At 54.8% G+C, this 26,614-nt stretch overlaps 1 protein-coding gene across 1 annotated transcript in view; it reads right to left on the bottom strand.

Annotated features, from left to right (window-relative positions):
- Positions 1-11,565: 11,565 nt before the first annotated feature.
- ALX4 (ALX homeobox 4) overlaps positions 11,566-26,614 on the bottom strand; it is a 36,858-nt gene continuing 21,809 nt past the window's right edge. Inside the window, exons 2-4 of the mRNA XM_045557867.1 lie at positions 20,441-20,751; positions 14,328-14,456; positions 11,566-12,082 (exon numbers count right to left, since the gene is read on the bottom strand). Of these exons, the coding sequence (XP_045413823.1) occupies positions 11,759-12,082; positions 14,328-14,456; positions 20,441-20,751 (764 nt within the window). The 3' untranslated portion in view covers positions 11,566-11,758. The remainder of the gene's footprint in view (positions 12,083-14,327; positions 14,457-20,440; positions 20,752-26,614) is intronic.

A 26,614-nucleotide genomic window follows, 5' to 3' on the forward strand; every position in this document is an offset into this window, starting at 1 on the left:
GGACATCTAAGGGATAGTGTCATTTAAACAGTTGGATAGCTAGAGCTTAGGGTAAAAGTTAGGACTAAAAATAAAGATGGGGCTTAAAACCACAGGACTAGATGAGATTACCCAGAGAGTCAATGTAGGTAAAGAAGAGATAAGAATGGGATGGAGAAGACAAGGAAGAACCAGCAAAGGAGACTAAGGACTTACCAGGGAATTAGGAAGAAACTCAGGAAGGTATCTGTAAGATAGGCTGTGATAAATTAAAAATGCATATTATAAACTCTAGAGCAACCATTAAAATATTTTTAAAAGAGACATAGCCAATAAGGCAATAGATGGAATACTAAAAACATGATCAAAAAGAAGGCAGGAAAAGAATAGTCAACAAAAAGCAAGTGGGACAAATAGAAACAAGTAGGAAGAAAGTAAATATAAACCCAAACATATTACTAATTACATTAAATGTAAATGGCCTAAACACTGTAATTAAAGGGCAGAGATTATCAGACTGAATTAAACAGCAAAAGCAATTATATGTTACCTGCCCCCAAAATACTATAAGATAGTTAATTTTAAAAAGTAAAAAGGTAGAAAAGATGTACTGTGCAAATATCAGTCATAAGAAAGTGAAAGTGATTATATTGCCAGGGAGAAAGAGGAATATTTCATGGTGATAAAGGGGTCAATTCATCAAGAAGACAGAACAGGGGAATCCTAAATGTGAGTGTGTTGAATAATGGTGATTCAAGATACATGTAGCAAAAACTAATAACCAAAAGACAAATAGAAAACCCACAATTACATATGTTTCAACACTCCTGTCAGTAATTGATGTAACAAGTTGATAGAAAAACATAGATGACCTGAATAACACTATCAACCACCTTGGCTTAATTGACAGTTATAGAACATTTCATCCACCTAGCTGAATACACATTCTTTTTAAGTACACATAATGATGTTCACCACAAATATGTTGCACCAAAAATCTCAATAATTATAGAATTGAAAACGAAAAATATGTTCTCTTACCACAATGAAATTAGAAGTCAAAAACAGATATCTGAGAAAATCCCCAATAGAGTTGGAAATTAAATTACATATTTCTAAGTAATACATGGACTAATAAAGATGCAAAGAAAATTAGAAAATGAAGTGAGTGAAAATTAAAACAGTATATCAAAATGTGTGGGGTAGAGTACTTAGAGGGAGATCTATAGCTTGAAATGCTTAAATTAGAAAAGAAGACAGGTCTACAATGATCCAAGCTTCCACCTTAAGAAACTAGAAAAACGAGCAAAATAAACCCAAAGCAAGTAGGAGAAAACAAAGAATAAAGAGCAGAAATGAATCAAATAGAAAATTGAAAAGAGTGGACAAAAATCAATCAAAAACTGGTTTTTTGAAAAAAAAAAACTAACTGCTCAAGACTGTTCAAGGTGAAACAAAAGAGATAAGATACAAATAAATTACCTGTAGCAGGAATCGAAGAGGGGACATTGATACAGACTCTAAACATATTAAAAGGGAATGCATTGCTATGGTCTGAATGCTTGTGTTCCCCAAAAGTTCATAAATTGGAACTTAATCCCCACTGCAGCGGAGTTGGCAGGTGGTGCATCTGGATTAGTGCCCTTATAAAAGGCCTGAGAGGGCTCATTTGTGCTTCCACCATATGAGGGCGTATAGAAGGTGCCATCTATGAGAAATGGGCCCTCACCAGACATGGAATCTGCTCACGTCCTGATCCCGGATTTCCAAGCCTCTAGAACTGTGAGCAGTACATTTCTATGATTTATAAATTACCGAGTCTAAGATATTTTGTTACAGCAGCCCGGACAGATTGAGACAGAAAGGTGAACCAATAAAGTCTGCAACTTAGATGAAATGGACACAATCCAAACTGACAAAACTGCCTGAAGAAGAAATAGAAAATCTGAATAGTATTATATCTGTTAAAGAGTCTGTCATTTAAAATGTCCAGCAAAGAAATATCTACGTCCACATAGTTTTACCCATGAATTATCAAACAGTTAAGGAAGAAATAATACAAAGCTTATTCAAACTCTTTTCAGAAAATAGAAAGGAAGTATGTCCCAACTCATTTTAAGCAGCCATTATTATGCTGATACCAAAGCCAGTCAAAAACATTACAAGAAAAGAAAACTGCAGACCTATATAGCCTTCCTGAACATAGATGCAAAGTTCTTAAAAAAATATTAGCAGATTGAATCCAGCAATATATGAAAAGGATGCAACATGACTGAAGAATACAAAGTTGGCCTAATGTCTGAAAATCAATATAATCCACAGTAGAATAGAAGATTACCTGTATGATTATCTCACTAGATATAGAAAAAGCACTTGACAAAATTCCACACCCATTCATCATTTTAAAAAATATATAGAAAACATATACCCACACAAAGACTTGCACACAAATGTTCATAGCAGCTTTATTCATAACAGCCAAAAACCAGAAATAAATGTTCAGCAACAGATGAATGAATTGACAAATTCTGGTGTGTCCATACCGTGGAATATAACTCAGCAATAAAAATACCAATCTATCTACACAATGTGGATAAGTTTCCAAACTAAGTGAGCCAAAAAAGTCAGACACGAAAGAGTACATGTATAAGGTGTTGATTTAAAAAAAGGAAACTCATAGCTAAAAACTGTCATCCTTCACTGTTCCTTAGTTTTGTCATGGCCGGTATCCCATTCTCTCCTTAACCTGGATGTTTGCTTAGGGCTTCAGGATCTAGGATGCCTCTAGTCTCATCGTCTCAAGTGTTTTCTGTCATGTTCTTGGTGTGGATTGCAGACTTGCCAGCTACCCAGCTGGCATTACTAAACGCTTTGAGAGGTGCTATGCCAGATGCTTAACATAAACAGGTGAAGGAGCCCCCATTTCTGCCTTCCTGGAGCTTATCATTGAGTTACTACAGAGATTAATCACTTGTGTTCCTATCTGCTATATAAGGCAGTGCATGACAAAGGGTGAATTGCACACATGCCCTCCCCTGGAAGGACAGGATTGCTTCCGACTTGGTGGAGGAGGTGGCATTTGGAATGGGCTGTGGAGAGTTAATGAGTGGAGATGAGCATTGGGTGGGCAGGGGAGTGTTGGGAGGTTGAGGTAGGCATTTTAGCCTGAGTGGAGTGAAAGGAAAGGAGAAGATGGGAAAGTATAATGGATGTCCTTGATTTGCAGGAGCGCCAAGTCCAGGTTGAGGAATTAGAAACGAGGAGGCTGGACAGGAGTTTAGGGCTAAACAAAAGAGCTGGAGTTCCCATCTGTAGACAGTGTGAATGTTTTTAGCTTCTGCTTAATGATGTGATCAGAACTGTCTTGGCATCCAAATTGTTGATGGAGTGGAGCAGGGAGAGGCCAGGAATGGGATGTGACCACTTAGCTGAAGCCTTTGTAGAAAGTGACAAGGCACTGAGCCACCATGGTTGCTGGGCCCATTTGGGAACTTGCCAGGAACCACTGAGACCCTTTGGGATATGGGGATGAGAAGAGCCACCATCTGTTTCTGTGCTTCCCCGCCCCCCGTACAACACATACCAGCCACACTGCTTGTTATGGATTGGATTGTGCCCCCCAAATTCTCATATGAAAGCCCTAACCCCCTGTGTAACTATATTTGGAGATAGGGCCTATAAAGAGGAATACAGTTAAGTGAGGTCATAAGAGTTGGTTGTTAATTCCATAGGATGAGTGTCCTTATAAGAAGAGGCAGAGACATGAGAGCTGTCTCTCTGTGCATGCACAAAGGAAGGGACATGTGAGGACCCAGAGAGAAAGTGGTCATCTGCTAACCAGAGAGAGAGGCCTCACCAGAAACTAGATTTGCCAGGTCTTGACCATAGACTTCTGGCCTCCAGAACTGTGAGCTGTTTAAGCTACCCAGCGTGTGTTTTTGTTATGGCAGCCTGAACAGGCTAATACACTGCTCACCGCCGCCCAGCCCACGCCAGTCCCAGAAATATAACACCGGGGGTTCCCAGTGCTCCACAGTGTGGTGTCACGCTTGTGTATAGGACCCCAGCCCTTAGCACCCTCCTGCCCTTGGCCACTTGGATGGAAGTCAGCCCCTTTGGCCCTTCCCAAACTCTGCTGTGCACAATTCCTCCTTTGTACAACTCTCTTCACTACTTTCAAATATTTTAACTCTTTTGGACTTATAACTGCCTTGTGAAATAAGCAGGAAACAGCTGGTTATCCCCATTTTACAGATGAAAAAAATTGAAAATGAAAGCATTTTCATAGCTTGCCTAAAGTAACAGAGCTTACTTAGTAAGTTGCAAAGTCAGTTCTTAAACCCAGGTCTCCTGTCTCTCACTTCACCACATGGATTCCTGGCCACTGCTTTTCCATTTTTTCGTTCTTATCCCCTTCCTTCGTCCTCTCAACACACACGCGTTTATTTTCATTCTCTCCCCATGGTATAGCTTGGCCCTACTGTCATAGCCACAAGGAGCCCCTCCCTTTCCCAAAGACCCTGGAAATGACAGAGATGCATTGTGGGTAGAGGACAGAGAAGGCATGGGGAGAGGGCTTGAGATGCAACCAAAAGAGAAATCCCAGAAGGCACGGCAAGAAAACTGTCTGCACATCTAAGAACTACATCCTGACCGACACTCTGGGGAGATCTCATGCAGGCATCACAGTGGGTTTTCTCCCAACTAGTTAAGGCAACACCTTAACACATGGTGTGCACATGCTTGTAAACTGAAGCTCCTTGTGGAAGTTTGCCCTTACTCAAGCCTGTTGGTCTGTGTTGAGCTCAAAAAAAAAAAAAAAAAAAAAAAAATCTGTTTGGAATCACATAGAATTCCTGTGAAGATTTCAACTCTCACACCCCATTGTCTTCTGGCACTAGCTTGCATCTTCTCGCTTGTGAACACATAGACAGTTTGCAGTCAGCTCTGTTTTGGGGAACCAGCTATTTGTGGAGGGCCTATTGTTCCTCAGCTGCTGAGTGTGCACATCTGGAGCTGTGGAGGGGGAAGTACCACCACCACTCCACTCCCACTGGTCAAGTTGAGGACTCTGCTGTCACAGGCCAACCAGCTCATGGTGCCCTGAGGTTGGCAATGTTGCCTGTATCAAGACCTGGGACAGTGGGATCAGTGACAAGCTGAAGGCAAGAGCAGTTTATGCTGGAATTGGCACCAAGGCAAGAAAGGAGCCATCTGCAGACTGCCCCTGAAGCAGGGGTGGAGTGGAGGGTTTAGGGGCACAAGGATTTTCTAGGGATGACTGGGAGAAAGTGGGATTTGAGCCCAAGGCAAGGTGGAGAAGCTCCAACATGAGGACTGTTGGACACAGGACCTCTTGCACCATCGTGGGGAGCTGGCTTTGTGCTGGCCCAACCCAAGCAACACTAAAGCAGCCAGCCTCCCTGTCATGGCCACGACTCATCACAAATGCACATGAGCCCTGGAGGAACAGGGTGGGCAGGGGCCATGGTCAAGCAGAGGCTCCAAGTTCACTCCAGCCTGATCTCCAGTGACCCAAGTCAGCTTCCAGCTCTCTTTAAAATGAGTCTCTGAGTCTCCTCTGACCTTCCTCCTCCCACCCTGCATCAGAACAGAGCATCTCAGCATTCCCACCTTGCCATTCGCTCAGTCGATTGCTTGGCGTCCTTATTCTCTGAGGCATTTGAATGTCAACAAACCCAGTCTCCTCTTAGAGCTTTTTAGGCTTGTGGGGAAGTCACACAGACAAATAGATAACCGTATCCAGCATCCCATGCTGTGTGTGTCACGGTGTTATGAACAGTTCTGTGCAAGCACAGCGGGCAGCGGGTTACAGAGGTGGAAGTTGGGGTGGGAGCATGGGATTAAGAAAGCTTCACAGAGGCTGTTACCATCTGGAGGAAGCCTTACAGAATGACTAGGAGCCCACCCGGTGGAGGGAAGCTGGGGAGGAGATACAAGCTCTTTAAGCAGAAGGGACAGCAAGTCCAGTGTTGGGGACAAGTGGAAGGTCCCAGATGGTTTGGGGGACAATGAGCTGTTCTGGGCAACCACACAGTGAAGGGCTGAGGCATAGTCAACAGTCGGAGGAAGTGCTGTTGGCCTTGTCCTCCCCAGAGACTCCTCGGAGGCACAGGCCCCAGGGATGGGCTTCCTGAGTCACCAGTGGCAGCCCCATCGGGCCAGTCTTCCCCTTTAGCAGCGCACTCACCTGGACTTGGGGATTTGGGGCTTTCCCAGCTCCCACAGGAAAAAGCCGGGGCACGGGGTAGGGCTAGCATCCCGTGTGGTTTGCACGTGCTTTTCCCTCTCTCTGCTTCACTCCTGCCCTGGGACTCCGCAGTGATCTGGCATGGAGGGTCCAAGTGCTACCATGATCCTGAGCCCTAACAGATGACAAGTGCTGTTTTTAAAGGAACAAGTTCCCCGCCTAGGCCAGCCTAAAACCCAGCTGGGTCTATGCTGAATGTGACTTTCCTCCCCACAGCTATCATCTGAGATGTGGCTCCAAAAAAGAATGTTCAGATAGCTGGAAAAAGAGGAGAAAGAAAAGGAGTTTCCTACCAGACTCACAGCTGGGAGCCAGAGGGAGAGGCCTTTCCCTCGGGAATAATCGTCGTCCTTTATGTCCCTGGGCCACATCGGCTTGCAAAGCCCATGCACGTACGTTGTCCATTTAATCCTTCCCCCACGTTGGTAAGCTAAGCAGGGACAGGGTTTATTTCTATCCTTCTGGTGTGAGAACTGAGAGTCAGCTGGTTTGGTCAACAGAAACGACTCCCCTCTCCACTGGGGTCCCTCGGACGCTAGCTGCCTCTCCCTGAGCCGCCTTCACGCTGCAAAGCAGAGAAGCACCTATTCTGCAGCAGAACCTGGGCCCCTCCTGCTTCCTATTTTGTCTTCAGAGCTTGGCTTTAAAACTCATCTGGCCATACCTCCTGCAGGGCAAGTTCCCCCAGCCACTAAGTGGCAGAGCCAGGACTGGGACCTGCCTCTCCTGGAGGCCTGCCCTGCGCTCTCGGTGCCAAGCGGCCTGGGCCTCCATGCTCTGGCTCTCCTCCTGCTGTCAGAACAGACGCTGGAAAGAGAAGCGTACGCAGTGACATCGAGGGCTGGCAATGCCGGCTGTGAAGGCACAGCCTGTACCGAGCACACCCCAGATGCAGGGAGGCAAGGGGCTGCTGTGACCCCTCGTGCTGCCCGAGAAGTGGGCCCTGGCACCCCCTTGACCCCCTCGAGCTTGTCTGCTGTGCGGGCAGGTCCTCTGGGACAAAGCGGGGGTATGTCCCAGACCCTCGAAGGCCACGCACCCGCTCTTGGTGCAGGAGCATCAGCCGGCCACCTGTTGTTAATCTAGCCCTGGTAATCCATTCTGTACTGTGTCAGCAGTTCAAAAGGGCACTGTTAGTATTTTTTGCCGACTTCAATTAACGTGAGATTTCAGAGGCCCCTCTGATCACGTTTCATCTGTCACAAGTCAGGAACAAAACAGACAGATTCCAGTTGAGAGGAGGAAGGAGAAGGAGTTTATTGCAAACAACAACCAAACAGACAGTTCGGGCTGTGCCCAGCAAAGGGTGTCCGGGGAGCGTCCGGCTGGCTCCACTCTCCATTCTGCCCCATGCCTGGGCCCCTAAGTCTCCTTGTCACCAATATTCCTCCCCTCCCAGAACAGATGTAAGTGCAATAACTTACTTTAAAAGGCAAGAACATTTCTTTTAATATTTTGCTATAATGTAGTTACATGGTGGTATAGGCAGTAAAACTTTATGGAACTGACCTCATTTTTTTTTTAACATTTTTCTGGATTTTTAATGTATTTTTAATATATATTTTTAATATTCCACCCCAGGCCATTAAGCTAAAGGAAAAGTTGCATTTATACAGGGTTAAAATATCTTACAATGAGAACAGTAAGTATTGGTTGAGGTCCATGTTCCTTCTAGCACTCAGCTCTTATTTCAACCACTGCACACCCAAACAGATTATTAGACACTGAAAACTGTCCTTCAAAATCAGTAGTATAAAGGCCTAGCTCTATGTACGTAAGTGAAGGGGGAAGAAAGGAGAGGGCAGGGTTAGGTCACGTGGGTTCAATGCCGTCGATAGTGTCCAGCGGAAGCGCCTCTTCTCCCTACGGCATCCTGAAAGAAGTGAAGTGGGGTTGATGGGTCTTTGTCGTCTTCTCATTTTTATGGGGATGGTCACAGATTATTATCCTGGGGGCCAGTTTGCCAACCATCCTCCCCCAGCTAGGCCTGTCTGTCTTTGCACCTGACACCAGGGCCGTCAAACAGACCCGGAGCCCCCAAGTGTCTCTCGAGTCCTCGGAGATGGTCTCCCCACCGTGTAGCCCAGAGAGCGACGGACTGCGTAAGCAGGTACGTGGGAGTTTTCATGGAAACGTTCCTCTCGTCTACCCAGCCGAAATGACGGGGGAGGGAGCACAGGGCTGGGTCCAGTGTGGTCACAGCAGCATGTGCTGGGGACCCAGCTCACCCTTGCGGCCCCGGCCCCCTGGCAGTGTCGTTGAACTAACCTGGCCACCATGCTTCCCGGAGCTGGAGGCTCGGTGGTGAGAGCTGAGAATCAAGTATAGTTAAAAGAATTCAAGGAAAGTGGTAAAAGCCTGTGTCCTCCAAGTGCCGTTTTAGACTTGGAGACAAGCCTCTCTGTGTGCCCCCCAGATCCCTCTGCTCCCACACCCTGGGAGCAGTGGTGGCACCTGGAGGGTGGTAGCAGCACCTTAGTGTTGAGCCTTGGTGTGCTGAGACCCGTTCCCAGCGGGGACTCGAGGCTGTCAATGTTGGGAGGCTGCCCATTCATCTGCCAGCTGCCCGTTCCTCCATGTTTAAGTTGCCATTTCTGTTGAGACCTTAGGCAAATAGCCAAAGGAAATCCTCACCTCTCTTAGCTTATTTGCTTAGCAGTGAACCACACAGCAGGTGGATTCTCCTCTCCTGCCCTCGTGAGAAATAGCTCCCGAGGAAGCCAGGCGGCGTGGAGAGCTGCCCGAACCTGCTTAGTCGTCCTAGGAGCCCCACAGTGCGGAAGGCCGGGCCTGGCCCCCCAACCGGGAAGGAACCAGGGCCCCCGAGGTTCTCTTGTGGAGAACCGAGTGGCTGGGTAGGTGCAGGTGAGGCGCTGGGGCAGCTCCACACAGCACCGGCCACGCGGTGCCAGGCCAGGCCATGACCCTCGCACCTGGGTATCATGTCCTGGTCTCCTCTCTCAGCTTTGCCTCAGGGCGAAGGACAGGGCAGTCACTCCTCTCGGGGCCGGGTCTTCTCTGTTGTGAAGGGGCTGGACTAGCTAGGGGGTTTCTAAGCTCCCTTCCAACTCGGGGGCTCTGCGATCCTTAGCACGGTTAGGCAGCCCTAGAGGGCTGGGACAGGCCCCAGAAGACAGCGCTGGGGTAGGTGGCCAGCTTTGGAGAGGGGGACAGGGATGTTCACACTGGCATGCTCAATCACAGACACTTCTTGGCTGTGCTGGTGGGACAGGCCTTCTTCTAATAGAAGGTTTCTCTTCTCAAGCTCTTGGGTTGAAATTTGCCTGATTTGGGTCTAGCCCAGCCAGAATGCAGACACATGGAGGCAGTGCCGCCAGGGGTCCCCTTCAGAAGAATCCACTTAAAGGCCTCTCTCTCCCTCCCTCCTCTCTGGACCTATCCTGGTTTCCCCGCTTTGCACGGATTCTCTCACGGGGGAGGGGACACCTGTGGTGAAGGGTCCGCTCTGTCCTTCCTCAGCCATGAGAGCATTTCTGCGGGAAATGGGGGACTGTTCCCAGCTTTCAGTTCTTCCTTTCCTCTGCTACATTTTGGGGAGTCTGAGTTATTTCAGTGAGCCTCAGAACTGGAAAAAAGTTTCCCAAGAGTCACTCCAAGATCCTTAAATATTTGATACACTTAAAGCCAAGGCTTCAAGAACATTTAATTCAATTTCTGAGACCCTTTTCACCTCTGGAAGATCAATCATAGAGCTACGGTTCACAAAGAGGCCTGACTCTTACTAAGGGAGGCTGAAGCCAGAGCCTGCCCCAGTCCTGCTTCCAGCGCAGACAAGAACGCCAGGCTGTGCCTCCCACCCAGCCCCGGGGCAGAGGCTTTTGCTCCTCAGCGCCAAGGTGTCCCTCAGCCCCACCCAAGAGGCCATTTTGTGTCCAGGCCCCTGAGCCTGGGGGGCCTGGCCCTCCTCACTGACAGGCTTGGAAGTAGAAGGTGGAAAAGGCAAGTGCTTCTCCCGGGGGCTCCTGCTGGAGGGGCCTCCCGGGGTCTGCCCTGCCTGCCTCGAGGACAGGTCATGGTGTGCTTCCAGCTTAGGTGAGGGCTGGGCCCTGGCGTCAAACCCAAGCTGCAGGCGTTAGGTCTGGCGGGCAGGGACTCCCCTTCCCACAGGTGGGAAGCCTGCCCTCTGGAGGGCACTCTGGCACCCCATATGCCCAAGGAGCTCAGCCCCACGAACTCTTCCCGAGGCCAGAGAGAGGGGCTGGGAGTCCCGAAGCCCTCGGGGACAGGCGTGGGACAGGCTCTCTGAGAGCCGGAAAGCTGCCAGGAGAAGAGCAAACTCTCCCTGTGCCCGCAGGAACGCGGGGCCCCCACCTGCTGTGGACGGCTCTGGGCAGCGATGACTGTGCCAGGGATGGCAGGTGGGGACAGCCAGTCTGAGACCGTGGCAGGACCCGGAGGCCGAGCACGGCCACACATCTCCTAGCAAAGCCTGCCTGCTGCTCCCGACCCTCCGCCGCCACGGCCCCAAGCCTGAGCTTATGTGTTCCCAGCTGTAAGTCCTTCCCCTCCAGCCCCATGAGTGACCGGGGTGGGATGGGAAGGGACAAGCACCCGCAGATCCTCCCGGAGGGGCCCTGACTGGACGCCAGCGCTGCCTGGATAGAGAACGAAGCTGCCCAGACCTCCCCACTGGCCCGCGGCCAGGAGAGCAGAAGGGCTGCCCAAGCCCCCACCCCCACGTGGACCCCTCCCGGCAGCCCTCCCATTTCCCAGAAGCTTTTCTTCCAGCACCGCGGTGGCCCTCCGGGGAACCTGTGTTCTCAGCTTCCCTCGATCTGGCCCCTCCCCTGCAGTGTCCAGCCAGAACCGGGGTCTCTGGGGTGCAGGGGCTGGCATGTCTCCCCTGGGGACTGGCCTCCTCCTCTGCCCACTCCCTCTAGCTGTGTCCAGCACGGGGGACAGCCAGGATGCCGTGGGCAAGGCCCTGTCGACCTGCCACCATTCAGGGTGAGGGCGAGGCAAGTGCTTGGCCCAGGAGGTCGGATTCCATGTGCTCTCCGGGAGAGGAAGACGGAAGGGCGGGAGATGGGCTCTGCAGGGCAGCCTGTTCTGCAGACACAGCCATCAGCCTGGCGACAGGGGACCCCCCAGGAAGGGGAGGATGGACAAGACTGGACTGTTGGTGTGGTGGGGTCTAGACAGGACTCTAACTTTGACTCGAGGTCAAACTAGGCAGGGTGGAGGAGCAGGCGGAGGGGAGAAAGGGCCTTCAGCTCATAATGGACATGAAGCCGCAAAGCTTGCCACCTGGCTTTTTCCATGGCCTGTGGCCAGGAGCAGGGGTCACGGCCTCAGGGCCTGCCGCCCTCCCTCCCCGCAGTCCACGGGGCCTCAGACTTGGGGCGGCTGAAAGTGCTGCGGGTCAGGCCCCCGGCCCAGGCCAGGTTCCCAAGAGGAAAGTCGAGTGGGGACTGGGGGCCTGGAGGGCACGAGCGTGGCCAGGGCCCCGGGCAGGGAGGGCGCAGGGACGGGGCGGGAGGAGCCCTGTCATGTGGCCCAGGAGATGGCCGCACTGTGCTCCTTGGCCTTCATGCGGAGGGCCGCGATGCTCGAGGTCTTGCGGTCCGGCTCGCCGTTGAGCTCGTAGCCGTTGAGGCCCGGGCTGAGGCCGGCTGCTCCGAACAGGCTGCCCATGTGTGTCTGGCCCACGTGGCTGCCAGCCCCAGAGACGCTCAGGAAGTCGGTGCCGGCCCCAGAGCCGGGGGGGTGGGCGTGAGGGGACATGCAGGCAGGCACTGGGTCACAGGGGACCACGCAGGCGGGCACTGGCGAGGCAGCCCCATTGTTGCCGATCCAGGACGGGTTCTGAATCTGGGGAGAGGGAAGGGAGGAGAGTCACAGGCTGGTGGAGGGGGTGGCGTGGGAGGGGTCTCCCCCTCAGACGACCTCTGCCCCTCCCGAGTCCACGATTAGAGCGAAACCTTCCTGAGTGTCTACCGTGATGGATGTCCTGACAGCCCGGGGGGCTGGGTTTCATGCATTGGCGCCTCTGTTCGCAGGGCCAGGCTGGCAGCGGATAGACATTCGGAGGTCAGGACTGACTTCCAGCTCCATCAAGGCGCCAGGAAAAGGGCGCCCCTGGGGACACAGCACCCCCTCAGCCAGGCTGGCTTCCTAATTTTAGACACAGTTGTGGGCTTTGTCGCTCCATCTGTGGATGGCAACTGTGTCTTATTCACCTCTGACTCCTCCACGGGCCTGGTGCATCTGCAGGTACCTCGGCCTCAGCTGCGAGAGCTTTGGCGTTGGGCACACAGGTCCTGGGCTTGCAGCTTGCAGGGATGGAGGGGTCAGGGCAGGAAGCAAAGGCCTGAATCCTCCCAGAAGCCAAGGTCAGTGGCTGAGGGTCCAGAGACCAAACTCCTGGGGCTTCAGAACTAACTTGGGGTGGAAGGGGCTGCCTCAGAAGTGGACAGCGAGAGCCGAGGCTGGGTGGCCACGTTCCACGGGCTGCAGAGGGTGCTCAGGCACGGGGGTGGGGGTGCACTGGACGTCTCGTCTTCCATCTGTGCAACTGCACTTCCTTTTCCTCCCCAGCTTCCACCGCGGGGCCTCCATCTGCCTCTGCCCCCTAAGCATGTATGGGGTGTGGAGGAGCAACTGGGAGGAGGAGACCCGTGCTCCCCTCAGCTTTTGTGCACGGGATTGTCAGTATTCGCAAGCCGGCTTCTGCTGGCCCGCCCTGCCCTCCTGGGTGTTTGGAGCCCACCAGGGGAGGCGTTTAAAAACAGAGTGTAGAGGGAGCTTGGCCCCGGATCCCACGGGGCTTCCTAATGGCAGCAAGAACTGCGTGCAGACTGGCCGTGGCACGTTCCTCCCTGCTGGCTGGGTGATGGGGAACTGGCTGGCATCTCAGCGCCCGCTCTTGGAAGAGGCCTGGGCGTGCGCTAGGTGGTGCTGCAGGGAGAGGGGTGACAGGGCCTGGGTTGGCTTTGTCCCCCGAGCTGGGGGCTCTGGCAGCAGAGATCAAAGCCAAGCAGTGGAGCTAGAGTTCCATCCTGTGACACAGCGGGAGCTGATGCAGATGGCGCGTGTGAGACCCCCACGTTCCTGTTCCTCAGCGTCACCTCCAGGCCTGCCCCGCCCATGAGCCCATGAGTCCTGAGGGGCGGGCACAGAGCTGGTTTGGGTGGGGAGCCCCGAGACCGCCGGCACCCGCACCAGGGCAGGGAGGAGGAAAGGAGACTTAGGAATGCCATGCCACGGGCTTGGAGCTGAGGCAGCGGCTGTGCCAGGATGAGCAGGGAGGGAGCGGCTGCCTCTGCGGGACAGGAGAAGGGTGTCAGGAGGGGACTTGGCCAGGAACACGCCTCTCCCTGTGTCCTGGGTGCCTGACACTACTCACAATGCCTCCCGTAACCTTTGCATCTCACTGAGGACTGGAATGACACTAGAACAGGAGACTGGCTGCCAGACATCCAGGAAGATGCTTGGGGGTAAGGCAGGAGAAGAGGGGACAGAAGCCTGGGAGCGCCAAGCGCAGGCGCACAAACTTTTTTAAACTGTACAATTCAACAAGTACTTTTGCATGATCTAAGTTGGACCTTACAGCAGCCTTATAAGAGCCTTGGGCAGACACTTTTATCGTGTCCAATTTCCTCACCTGAAGTGAGAAAGACCCGGAGCTGGGAAGACATCCTGGGTCTTGGGACTCAGAATTTCCTGCTCAATCCAACCTGGCCCCGAGTCCTCCAGGCCCCAGAACGCCCTTGCGGAGGCGACATTGTCAGTGAGCTCTGGTGGCCTGGAGACTCCTGGCTCCTCCTGCCTCGGTTCCCATGCCACAGCACAAGTGGCCGAAGCAGCAAGAGCTGCTCTCGCTGCTCCAGGCTTCCTTTCCCAAAGTCCAGCCGAGCCTGGATCAATGGCTGCTTGGCCCGAAATAGCCCTGGGCCTCCCACATTCTGGTATAAACAGGCACACCCCTGGAGTGGGACTGACAGGCAGCCTGGAGCCATGAGTGTTGTCTCAGGGGGCCTGGGCTGTCCTCCAAGGGGCCCATTCGCAGAGCGCCAGGGGCTCGGCGTCGCAGGGGGCAGCTTGGGGTGGGACGTACCTGGGCGTAGTTCTCAGCTCGGGCAAGGAGGGGCAGCTCGTAGGCAGTGGAGAAGTGGGTTCGAACCTGCTGCATCTGCCCAAAACGCTCCCTCTTCCTCCACTTGGCCCTCCGGTTCTGGAACCAGACCTGCAGGACAGAGCAGTTGTCACAAGGGTCAGACGCCAACCTGGAGGCCTCACGGGCAGGCGGTGCAAACTGTTCCCTTGAGACCCACCGGTCACGGAGCACGTGGGAGCCATGAGGCCGCAGGTTAAGTGTCAGCCTCGGTCTTTGTCCTCAAGAGTTTACTATCTAGAATCATCGACTGCATGGGGAGGTAGCTCACCCCCAACTAGCCAGGACTGTGATCTTGGGTCGATAGCTTCATTTTTCTAAGCTTCAGAATCTAGAGAAGGCAAGTGTAGCCCACCCATGAAACAAGTCACAGGTCATCTTAGTAGTCATCTAACCCTCTTGGGTCACAGACTCCCATGGAGAATCTGGCAAAAGGTACTAATGCTCCTCCAGAAATTCCTTCTCCTAGACAATCACACACAGTTTCGCCAGTTCTCCAAAAGGCTCGTGGCTCAGAAGTCCCCCCTCCCTGCATCCTCTCCCTCTGCAGCCTTCTTGTAGGAAACAAAATCTCCCAGCTCAGAACACCCACATGTTAAAGTGGGTGAGGCCCTGTGGGGTAGGGAGTGCTCTGCAGGGCAACAGAGGCAGTCAGGGAAGGCTCCCTGGAAGAGAGGACTGGAGCTGGGCCTTGGGTGGTTGGCTGGAAGGAGGGAAGCCCAGGCCTGAGTTTAGAAACAGCAAGGCACATTGAGAAGACCTGAGGAGGCCAGTTTGAGGCACGTGGTGGGAAAGACAGAAGCGTGGAAGCTGGGGTCAGATGGTGGAGGGTCTCGAATGCCGAGACAATGGCATTGCCTCGGTGCTGTCCATAGAGGTGGCCACTACAAAATCTGTACAGAACAGTGGCCTGGTGCTGGGAAGGAGTGGAGGGCCACCTGTCACTGAGCATGGATGGATGGGACGTTGGCTCGACTGGTGACTGAGTCAGAGGTGCGCGTCAGGGTCTTTGGTGGGGGCAGTGTTGGGTCCTTTTCTTTTGCAAGAGCATTTCTGGAAGACTGAGAACTCTCCCAAGGCTCCCAGGCAAGGGCTCACCTTGGGGCCTGCTACCCCTGGCCCTGACTTGGGGCTTGGGGAAGGGTGAGGGGGCGGGGAGAGTAAGGAGGGGTCAGCTTCCAGGCCAGCAATGGCTTCTGGCTGAGTCAAAGGCAGACCTCAGTGCTCCTCTCGGACGGGGATTCCTGCGGCTCGATGTGCACCTGCCGGCGGGCGTCGCAGACTCAGATGCAGGGGGCACTCCCCAGACAGCGTCCCCAGCAGCCCTGCAGAGCCGCAGGGGGTCTTGCCAGGCTCTCCTGGGCCCAGACACTGAGAAAGTCGTCCCTCAAGAGGAACGGCCCCTTCCGTCTGGCTGGAAACACTTCTCTAGCTCACGGCTGTCGAGCCACAGAGGAGTCGTCATCGCTCAAAATCCCTCTGCCTGAGAGCACCTGAGCTTCCTCGGCAGCCGCCGTGAGGAGGGGAGAAGAAACCGGCCTGGGGTGTGGGCAGGCGCCCGCAGAGCTGCCAACAGAAGGGCCCACGGGCGCGCTGGCATGGCCAAGCCTCAGTTTCTGCACCTGTGAGATGGGGCCCACGTCTGTCCCCACATCTTCTCAGGAATGGTGCCTCGTAGGAGCAGCAGGCGACACAGACGGGAGACGCATCAGGAGGTGTTTAGAGCGCCCACCTCTGCTTATTTATAGCCCCAACATTCCTGGCTGCCTTTCGCTAGGGGAAGAGGTCAACAGAGATGGGCTGCGCCTCAGGTTGGCGCGGGAGGGAGGGGTGGGCTGGGGTGTGGGCTGCACATGGCTGTGTTTCTCCACTCACTCCTGCTCCAACCCGCTCTCCCCTTCCTCGCCCCAAGTGTACATGTGTGTGCACGAGTGTACCCACGCATGTGTGCACGTGTGCACGCGCACACACACTGCCTGTGGTGTAGGAGAAGCGCTCTTCCTGTGTCTTCCCTACAGCCTGGGGTCTCGGCCCCTGCCCCGGGGCCTCCCAGGGCCCCTTCTCCTCCAGGGCTCCTGGGGTCCAGGCCTCCCACTGGGAGCCGAGGGCAGATGGGGTCTCCGCTCTGCGCTGCTGAAACGGGATCCCCCTTTATCAGTGGCCTGGGATGGGAGACGGGGCCAGGATGAGAGAATGAATCAGAGGAGCTTGTTTTCATTTCATGTTTAATTTCCTGCAGGCTTAGCTCCGTCTTTCCGCTCCTGCCTCAGCCTCCCAGGGTTTTCTGCGGGAGAAGCCGGGGGGAGGGGAGAAGCCCACTAGAGGCATAGAGATAAACGGCTTCCCTCGCTCTCGTCATGTTGCTGCCACTGCTGGGGGTCCCCTGTGCCTCTGTGGGTTCCAGGTCCCCGTCGTGGGACGGAGGGGCGGGAGGTGTCCCTGCAGGCTCTGGAACAGGGGATCCAGGGGTGGGCTGGGAGGGACCCTGAGGGGAGAGGGAGGTGGCCTATGTCTGGCAGAGGGGGCTGGAGCGCAGGGGGAGCCGGGGGGGATAGAATGCGGGGCGGGGGCCGGGTGTGAGGGAGGAGGAGACGGTTGTCTGGGGAAGATGAATGACCAGGCGGGGGAGCGGCAGCAGAGAGAGCCCTGTCTTTGGCACGGGAGTGGAAGAGGGTCAGGCTAGGGGTTTATGCGAGGGCTGAAGGTGGAGATAGGGGAGGTGGGAGAGCGGCTGATGGAGTGGGAGTCCGCCTCCTCCTCCTGCACGGGTTCCTTTGTCCCGGGCCTTACCCTGTGCACAAGGCCGCAGCTCTGGCTCTGGCTTTTCTGCCCAAATCAAGACTTAAGCTCAGTTACCCTGGCTGGTCTTCAGTATCCTCCCCCATAAATGTGGCAGGCGTATCCTTCCATTTCTGACCCCCGGAGCCCCGGGGCCCTGAGCTCTCCCCTCCAGATGCCACGCCAGCCCCACAGCCCGCCTCTGTGCCTCGGGCTCTGCAGCCGCAGCCGGCTCCACCGCGCAACCGCAGGGAGGACAGCCAACCAGGAGGTCCCAGCCGCTCTCCCATCCTGAATGTCGCACCCCAGGACCACCCCGCTCCTGGGCCCACCCTGGCCTGGGCCTACTCAGCACAGGCCTCTCCCGAGGACGGGGCTGTGCAAGGAACCAACTGTCTTGGCGGAGGCCTCGCTAACCGCAGCCCATCTGGGGCCAGGGCGGGGTGGCCCAGGGCGGGGAGGCCTCTGTCTTATTGTCTTCAGACACCAGCTGCAGAGGTTGGAATCCCAGACAGCAGAGAGAGGCCCCTGCAGCCCCTGGAGCAGGGCCAGACCCCAGGCTCCTTCCCAGGAAAGGTCCATCTTGGGGCTCCCCTCGCCCCCCACCCTGTCCCCACTGCCACTCTACGCCAGGCACCTGGCTGGCCACCAGCTGAGTGTGGGCCCTGAACAGACGCAGCAGAGACAGGCAGGGGGTTCCATTACAGTCCCCTCACCCCCCGAGGGCACTGCCAGGCTCAGGGCTCAACCCAGAGGTCTGACGCACATGAAGATCCCACCCACCCTGCTGCCTGTATACAAAGAAAAGCCTCTGAACAATCTGGCATGTGTCCTGGGACAGCAAGCTAAAGTCACAGAAGCTCTCCTAGACTCTAGTCTCAGCACTGCTACTGAGTCACTGCTGTTAACTTTAGGTGATCATTTCCCATCTGCGGGCCTCTTCTTCCTCATCTATCAAGCACTACCATTCTATAAGTCTATGATCCTCCCAATTCATGATAAGATATGCAACATCTCAGGGTTTCCCTTTCTGCCTTGGCTGCCAGGAAGCTCAGGGTTGAAGTTTGTGCTCAATGGCAACTATGATCCTTAGCCTAGATTTTTGCCAAGTTACCTCCCCATTTCATGCCATGATTCTTTTTCTTAGATTGAAATAGTACATCTCTAATTGTGAGCTGCCCAACTCTATTTGGGTGGTAGGCATAAGTGTCTGTGTGTGTGTGTGTGTGTGTGTGTGTGTGTGTGCAGAGAGAACACTCCGTTTTAGCTGCATGGTGATTGAAAAATGCTCTATGTGCCTCAGTGTCATGTCCATGTTTTGTACTGAAAGGGCCACCTTTCTTTCCATACTCGGGGAATTCCACTCCTGGGCTCTCCCATATGTTTGTTAGGAAGCACGTGTGCAACACACGCACACACCCATGTACACACGTACTGAACAGAAAACAGTGGTTTATCCTATAGCAACACAGCACCTACAGGGCGTGCCCCAGCCTGCTGTGCCCCTTTCCCCTGTAGATCCTCCCAGACCCACCACTGGAGCTGAGGCTGGGCTCTGGGTTCCTGTCCACATTCTGGCATGTGAGGTCACGTGGGTGGCTGGTTATCCCAACTCAGATGACAGCATGAGTGTGCATGGGCTTCTGGAGTCACAGGAAAGCCCCAGCTTCCCTGCCTGCCTTCCTCAGCCACCCGCCAGGCGCTCTTCACCCCCACTCCGGGTAGCGGCTGTTCCCAGACAGCTACGTATTTACCGGTAACCGCCAGTCCTTTCTCAGTATTGCCAATGCCTCTGCCTTATAAACAGAACGTGGTTGAAACTGAAGAACCTTTTATTGACACCTTAGAACCACGCTGCTTAGACTCCTTCGTGAACTAACGCAGCTGCGCCCGTGGGGACTGCCAAGGAGAGCAAGGGCCCCTCTGTCCTCACACTGAGTGGCCCAGACTGCTGTGCTGTGCTGATTTTTTTTAAAAAAATCCCTCTTTGCTCTCAATCTGTTGACTTCCTTGCCCACTGGAGGGGAGAAAACTGCTACATGACAGCGCTGCCTTTGCTGTTTCTAACATGATTCAGTTGGAAAAGCAGGCTGAGCATATTTATTTTGTGGTAAATTGAAATCTGAACTTTAGTGCATGTATTTTGGCTACTCCGAGGTCTTTGTTTTCATTCTGGTTCTTTCTTTGTTATGATTTAAGGGGGCGGGGTGGGGGTCACATCTCTCTGGACAAAGGAGGTTGACACAAATCTTTATTTTTTGCCCTTGTTGCTCTGAGTTTGGCCTTCTCTGATTGGTGGGAATACAGCGACAAACAATCAGGCTTCCCCTGACCTTAAGAAGCTCACATTCTAGTAGGAAGAGAAAACTAAAGTAACTTAAGCAAGTCATAGGTTGTATAAAGAAGACAAAATGGGACAATGGGTAGAAGGTGACCTGGTTTGGTTGTGTTGTGTTGGTGTAAATTATGTTGGGTTGGGCTGGGTTGCGTTGAGTTGTGTTGTGTTGGGTTGAGTTGAGTTGGGTTGCGTTGGGTTCTATCGGGCTGTGTTGTGTTGTGTGGGGATTGGGTTGAGTTGGGTTGGGTTGGGTTGGGTTGAGTTGAGTTGTGTTGGGTTGAGTTGGGTTCTGTTGGACTGTGTTGTGTTGTGTTGTGTTGTGTAGGGATTGGGTTGAGTTGGGTTGAGTATGTTGGGTTCCATTATGTTGTGTTGTGTTGGGTGTTTTGGTGGCCGGGTGGCAGTAGGGAGCTACTGCTTTAGCCATGGTGGTCAGGAAGACTTCTCGGAGGAGGAATGCTGAGTTGGGACCTGAAAGACGGAGAAGGGGCAGCCATCCCAGGCAGAAGGAAGAGCTGTATTGTTCTCTGTTTCTGCCCACTGGATTACTGTGGACGTCTTTGTGTTTGTTCTGTTTCCTGCCTAAGACACATGCCTTCCAGAGCAGGGACCTGTTGTCCTTCCCCGTTGTGAAAGGGTCTGGACTCTCATACCGTGTCAAGCCCAGAAGCAGCCAGCAGCAGCCGTCCTGCCCCTGCACTGGGGGCCTCCTCCCTTTTCCCCCACCCATGGCACAGAAGCCTGATATTGTCACGGATAAAAGCAGAGCTGGTCTGGTCAGGGCAGGGCATGAGGGGCAGGCTAGGAGCCCCACCTATCTCAGCTCCCAGTGGACCGAGGCAGAGAAAGTCCTGGCGTGGCTGCTGGACGGTCAGGAGACCTCAGTTGCAGCCGAGACCCCAAACTCTACCACGCCCATGCCCGGACGGCCCTCACCCACCTGCACGCGGGCCTCGGTAAGGTCCGTCCTCATGGCTAGCTGCTCCCGCGCGTACACGTCCGGGTAGTGGGTCTTCTGAAAGACCTTCTCCAGCTCCTCCAGCTGGTAGCTGGTGAACGTGGTCCGGTTCCTCCGCTTCTTGCCCTTGTTGCTCTCTGAGTCGGCCTTCTCCAGTGGGCTGGGGAGGTCGGAGCTGGCCCGGTCCTGGGGCCCCTTCACCCCAGCCTCCTTGACACTGAGGTAGCTGCTGTCCATCCCCACAGTGTCAGAGTCGGGTGGCAACTCTGGCTCACCCAGGGAGCTCTCTTTGGCTGAAGGAGGAGGAAACAAAGTCAGAAACCAATAGCTGAACCAAGCAAGAGAGGAGGGGGCAGTCGGGGTCCATCCCCTGCCCTTCCCCACTCAGAGGCTCATTGGATGTGAGGTCAGGAGACTTGGGTTCTAATCCTGGCTTGCCATTAACATACTGAATGACCCTGGGCAAGTCCCTTCCCCTCTCTGAGCCTCTTTGTCTTAGAATAGGCCCCTTCCAGCACCAATGTTATGGGCCCTGGGTCAGCCAATCTAACCTCTATGACCTTTAATCCTCACCTCTCTGACCCTGAGCACCTCTCTCTAGAGAGATTCCCTTTGTCAAGACTTTTGGGCATCAAGAACGCTGATTCTGGGTGAGAGGAAAAACCATTCAGCGGCCACGTCTGGCCCAAACGGGCTTGGGGGCAGGGTGGAGAGGCCAGCACTGTGGCAGTCAGGAATGCCCCTTCTTTCAGCAGAAGCCATGGAGACTCTGCCCCAAGAATCCAGTGCAGAGGGGTCAGTTCCCCGTGCCTGCCTCCCCACCCTCCATAGCAGTCTCACCTAACGTCCAACACAGGGGTCTTTCTTCCTTGGGGGTGGGCAAGCCTGAGGCAGGGGCCACAGTTCCTTTTACACGCAGTGTCCTGCCGACTGCTTGCTGAAGCTGTCACTGTCAGCTTGCTGACATCTGGGTGTGGGGGATCTACATGAGTACAGCTCACAGCCTGGGCCCACACCTCTGCTGTCTGCCAGAACGGGGCTCACGGGCCAACTCCTAGGAGCTCAGAACTGGCAAGGATCGAGGAGGAGGAGGGGGAGGCCAGGATGGGAGGGTGGGGTGGAAAGTAGCTTGTCCAAGTCTAAAGAGCCCAGTTAGCACCCCTGGCAGACACACTTGCTTCCTGGTAGAGGGTTTAGAGCGTGGACTCTCTAGCCAGGCACCAAGCTCTGAACCTGCATCTGTGACGCCGCAGCTCTGTGCTTTGGACAGTTGACTTAACCTCTTTGTGCCTCAGTTTCCTCCTCTATAAAATGGGTGTGAAGATACTTGTAGATCTTCCTTGTGGGGTTGTTGTGAGAAATAAAGAGGCTCATGTGGAAAGCACTCGGCACAGCGCTGGCTACATAGGGTTTACCCGTTATCATTATTCACGTTTCTGGTCCGGACTTGCAAGCCCGCAGGCCCTGTTAGGATTAGAGGACTCCAACCCTGGAAAAGTCCTCCAAGTGTGAAGGCCATGAGTACACCAGCTGGTGCAGGAGCATGCACAGACGCTTTGGGAAGGGCACCCAACGAGCGTCTGGAGATATGGGTGTGAACCTCTTTAGGCACATTCCCTTGTCTGTGACTTGGAGAACAGGAACCTTGTTGAGTGAAAGAATGTACATGATTAATAAGACATGTGGGGGGAGCATCTGACAAGACCTTTTACATGCACAAGCTTTGATCACCACAACAAGCATGTGTGGTAGGTATGAGCATCAACCACTCTGACCCTTGGTTTCTTCTTCTGGAAATAGGTCCAAGCAACAGGCATTGCTCTAGCCCAGGTCTTCTGACTCCATCCAGATGCTGGGGGCTGAGGCTTCAAATTCGAGCCCATCCTTGCTTTCTGCACATACTGGGGAAGCTGAGAGGGACATTTTTCCTCTGTCATTCTCACCTTCCTCTCTAAGGCACCAAGGAAAGGGAACAGAGGTGAGTGCCCAGAGTAGGCCTGGAAGCAGCTTCCAGAGGCTGTTCCTGGGGGCACTGACAATGCAGATGCCATGGGGCATCACACATGACACCCATGTGAGCCCAGGCACAGGCAGACAGCCACGGCTTCAGTGACAGCATTGTGCAAACTGCAGCTGGCAGCCGGGCCAAGAGCTTTCAGCAAAGATATTTATCTTCCTGGCAGACAAATTTTATGTTTTGGGTTTTTTTGGTTTCGTTTTGTTTTTTGTTTTTTGTTTTTTTTTTAGGAAAGACATCCCCCACCCAGCCTCACCAAAAATAAACATCCCAGTTAAGCAACTTCCTGGAGGCCAGGCCAGGGGGAGGCAGCCCCTGCCCCCTCCTGCCCCAGCACAAATACCCAGGCCCCATCTCATCGCCCATAGACCCTGACAGCATCCTCCTGCATCCGGGTCAGGATTGGGCCTGGGGCTGGCAAGGGGTGCGCCACGCTATAGGAGCAGAGGGTTGGTAGGGACCCGCCCCAACTCCTAGTTTTAACTGGGGGGAAACTGAGGCCAGAGAGAGACGGGAACCCGCTCTAATTATGGACAGAGGGCCTGTCCTCTGCTCCCTGCCCTCCATGGCCTTGGGGCCTATTCCCAGGGAGAGGTAGTGGCAGAAGGAGTCCAGGGGCTTCACGTGACCAAGGAGTCCTGTTCATCCTGTGGGGAGAAGGACCAGCCCCTGAGTCCGCGGGAGCAAGGATGCTGCCCTGAGAGGCCCCTCAGCACTGAGCTGGCTCGCCTTGGCAGGGCAGGGGGCAGAACGTCCAGGCGTCCACGGTGACCAGTGAGAATCCGGTTTTGTCCACCTGCAGCCACCCACTGGGACCAAGCGACTGGGGAGAAGTGGAGACAGCACAGGGTGTACCAAGGCCACCAGCCCAAGAGCCGGGAGCCCTGCTGTCAGCGCCTGTGCTGCCCACTCCACCTGTGACTTCAGATGACCCTTTCACCTCTGGGGATAGCCAGCAGGGGTGGTTGTCGTGGCCTCGGCCCGGTGTGTCCCCTCCCCTTGCTCACCTGCATGGCCTCCCCGTAGGACCTGGGATGGGGACGGGGAGGCGTGTCTGTGCTGCAGATGGAGGGAACCCCGGGGAAGGGTGCTTCTGGGTCCTGCAGGCAGAGCCTGCTAGCCTCAGTCTGGGCCATCAGTCATGGTGCTTGGAATTCTGAGGCTGGGTCCCTAATTGAGACCACACAGGGAAACTCCACAAAGTTCTGTGGCCCCACTTAACCAGTCAGGATCCTCAGGCCTAAGATCCCGGCCTCAGGTCGGCTATTTCCACTCCTTCCACCCTGCATGTGGCATCTCCGCCAAGTGCTGCCATCAGTCTTGGGTGACAGGGAGCTTACTGCCCCCAGGACAGCTGGACTATTCGCCCTTAGGTCGAACCCGTGTCGGTCTCCCGTGGGTCTGGCCCATTGGTGCCCCTTCCCCAGATGGCCCTGTGCATACCGGAGGCCGCCGCCTCTCTGAGTCTTCCAGTTCCGAGGAGCTGCTGTTCCTCAGGCGGCCCTGAGTCCACCGAGCCTGTTTGAGACAGGCGGGGCCGGGCCTGGGCCAGGCCAGCAGGGTGCTCTGCAACGAGGTGGCCCGAGGCCTGGGCGCAGGTCAGAATCCCGCTCACCCTCCAGTGTCCTCAACAGGACGGCTGCTGACCACGGAGGTCCCACAGCTCAGGCTGGGTTACTCCTGACCAAAGGAAACCACTGACCTCCTTGGTCCCCTTCAGCCCCTGCCTCCTGCCACCTGCCTGGAATGTCCCTCCTTTCCAGCTGACCTCCAAGATCCAGTAAGGCACCAGCTCCTCCAGGGAGCCCTCCCAGACTGCAGCAGTCCTCTGTCTTCTGCTCACTCTCTCCACTTAGTGCCTGTTTGCTGCCTGGTATCTAATCAAGCTCTAAAGGGCCGGCTCCTCTTACAGAATGTCAGTTCCCCAGGGGTTGGAACCTCATGCCATTTGTCCTTTCTCAGCCCGGGGCTTAGCTGAGGACGGGGCAGGCAGCAGAAATGCGGTAAGAGGTTGCTGAAGAATAAATGAACAATTTCGAAGAAACAAACATTACTGGGCTCGTGCCCTGTCCAGCTATCCGTGCATCTGCGGTGCGCCAGTGCCCTGCAGAGCACGCGTAGAACGTGTCTGCGGACCAAATGCCTGAACCAGCTGATCCTGCCACACGACAAGGCAGGGTCCGGTGGATGCACTTGAAGGAGGCGCACAGCAGCAGTGCCACCGTGGAGGCTGACGTCACAAGTGGCGGAGATCGCTGAAGGAGAGAGCGGAGAGGAAAGACCAAGACAGACTTTGAGGGACGTCTCCATGCAGGGAGCAGGACAGGAACGAGGGGGGCCAGGGAGACAGAAGGAGAAGCAGAGGGACAAGATTCATGGGGGAGGCTCAAGGATTGAAACCAATGTCCAGGAAAGCCAGTCCAGGGTCTGGCAGGAACCGGCTCCATGCCCCCCTGTCCCCCCGCCCTGATGCCACACTGGGGAGAGAAAAGGCCACCGGGGAACTCTCAGCTCGCCCGGCTGCTGGGCAAACCTTCTTCAGAGCCCTGTGGCACCGGCACCAGCGGGAGCTGAGCAGCAGGGGGGCCCGGCCTGGGTCCTTCAGGTCGGCCTTCTCCCCGCCCTCCCGGGAGTGGCTCCGTGTGGATCCAGAAAGGCTCCATGCTGATGGCCCTGCCCTGGCGGGGAGGGGAGCCCTTGGAGGGGTTTGTCCCAGGGCCCAGGCTATGGGGGCCAAAACAAGGTCATCCCAGCGTGCAGCTTCCCCAATCTTAACCTGGGAATAAACCCCAGACTACTCAGAAGAGTCAAGTAATGCACACACTTGGCCAAGGCAACGCCTGCCCTGCGGGAGGCACACGCTGGACGGTGGCCACTATGGTGCTGAATGGTCTTCAAGCAGCCCTAGGCCAATATTACTTCCATAAATGACTTCTGATGAAGTGGGAGGCATTTGGTTCAAGGTTATATTCTTATTCAGGAGCCACAGAGTGCCCTTCGACCTCCGCCAGGACTCCCCCAGGACAGCCCCCCAACCCTGAGAGCCACCTGCTCCAGTGCTGGGCAGGCCTGGCTGTTGCTCTGCAGCTGAAGAAACGCAAGAAATGGAAAACCTGTCCTCATTCCCTCAACCTCTCCCCACTGGTCCCAGTTCAGCCCAGTGTCATCGCTCTAATCTAGTCTCCCCTTTTTTAAACATGAAAGCCGTGAGAGATTCCAAAAGTGACGATTTAAAGAGAATGAACTTCTGAAGCCATTTAGGGAAAGGGCACCGGAGGCCTCTGTGTGCACGGATGTGCCCCTGCGGGCGTGTGGCACGGCCTGCAGTTGCAGGTGGGCACGCGGAGCACGCGTGTGGCTGCTCGTGGGTAGGTTTGCGGAGTGTCACATGCAGGCGTGCAGTGGGATGCGTGTGCCTGAGGGCGTGTCCACGGTTGTGCGTGGGTGAGCGTCCCCTGCGGACGCTCCTGGCGGCGTGTGTGTGTGCGGAGCTGTACGCCGGCCCGTGCGTGTGGCGCGTAGGGCTCAGGGTCTCGGTAACTTTATCCCCCGTGGTTTTGATTACATCTATTTTTCCTGCAAACATCTGCTTTGTGGGGGACATGCCGCTCGCTCTGTTCTCGGGTGAGCTGGCCCCCACGCCCTGTGGCGCAGTGCACGGCACCGATGTAATCTCCTTAAACAAAACAGGCCGGCCCGGGGCCCTTTCAAGCTATTTAAGGGGCACTGACTAAACCCACTGCTGTCCAAACAGTCGTGTGGGGGTGGGGGCGGGGGTTAAAGGTGAGTCATTGATCACATCCCCACCCCACCTCATCTGCCGCTGGGCTCTGTCTAGAGCTCAACTTGGATGTCCCTAATTTAGCTCCGGGCCTAATAAATAATGCTGAAGGGTCAGCCGTGACCGGGGGACATTTCAGCACACGTGCGTGGAGCATAGCCGTGTGCACCGGACAGAGATGGACCGTGTTCCTGCCCTCGAGGGGCTGCCAATCCGCAGAGCATGGGGTAGAGGGGGCAGCGCCGGTCCTCAGGCCAGCCACCGGGAAGGGACACAGGGGCTGCCGCCCACCCAGACCCACTGACCAAGGCCCTAAAATGCTCTCAAAACAAGGAGAGTGTGAGAAGCTGCCACAGAC

This window comes from Lemur catta, chromosome 7 (genome assembly GCF_020740605.2).
Source record: "Lemur catta isolate mLemCat1 chromosome 7, mLemCat1.pri, whole genome shotgun sequence".
Lineage (NCBI taxonomy): Eukaryota > Metazoa > Chordata > Mammalia > Primates > Lemuridae > Lemur > Lemur catta.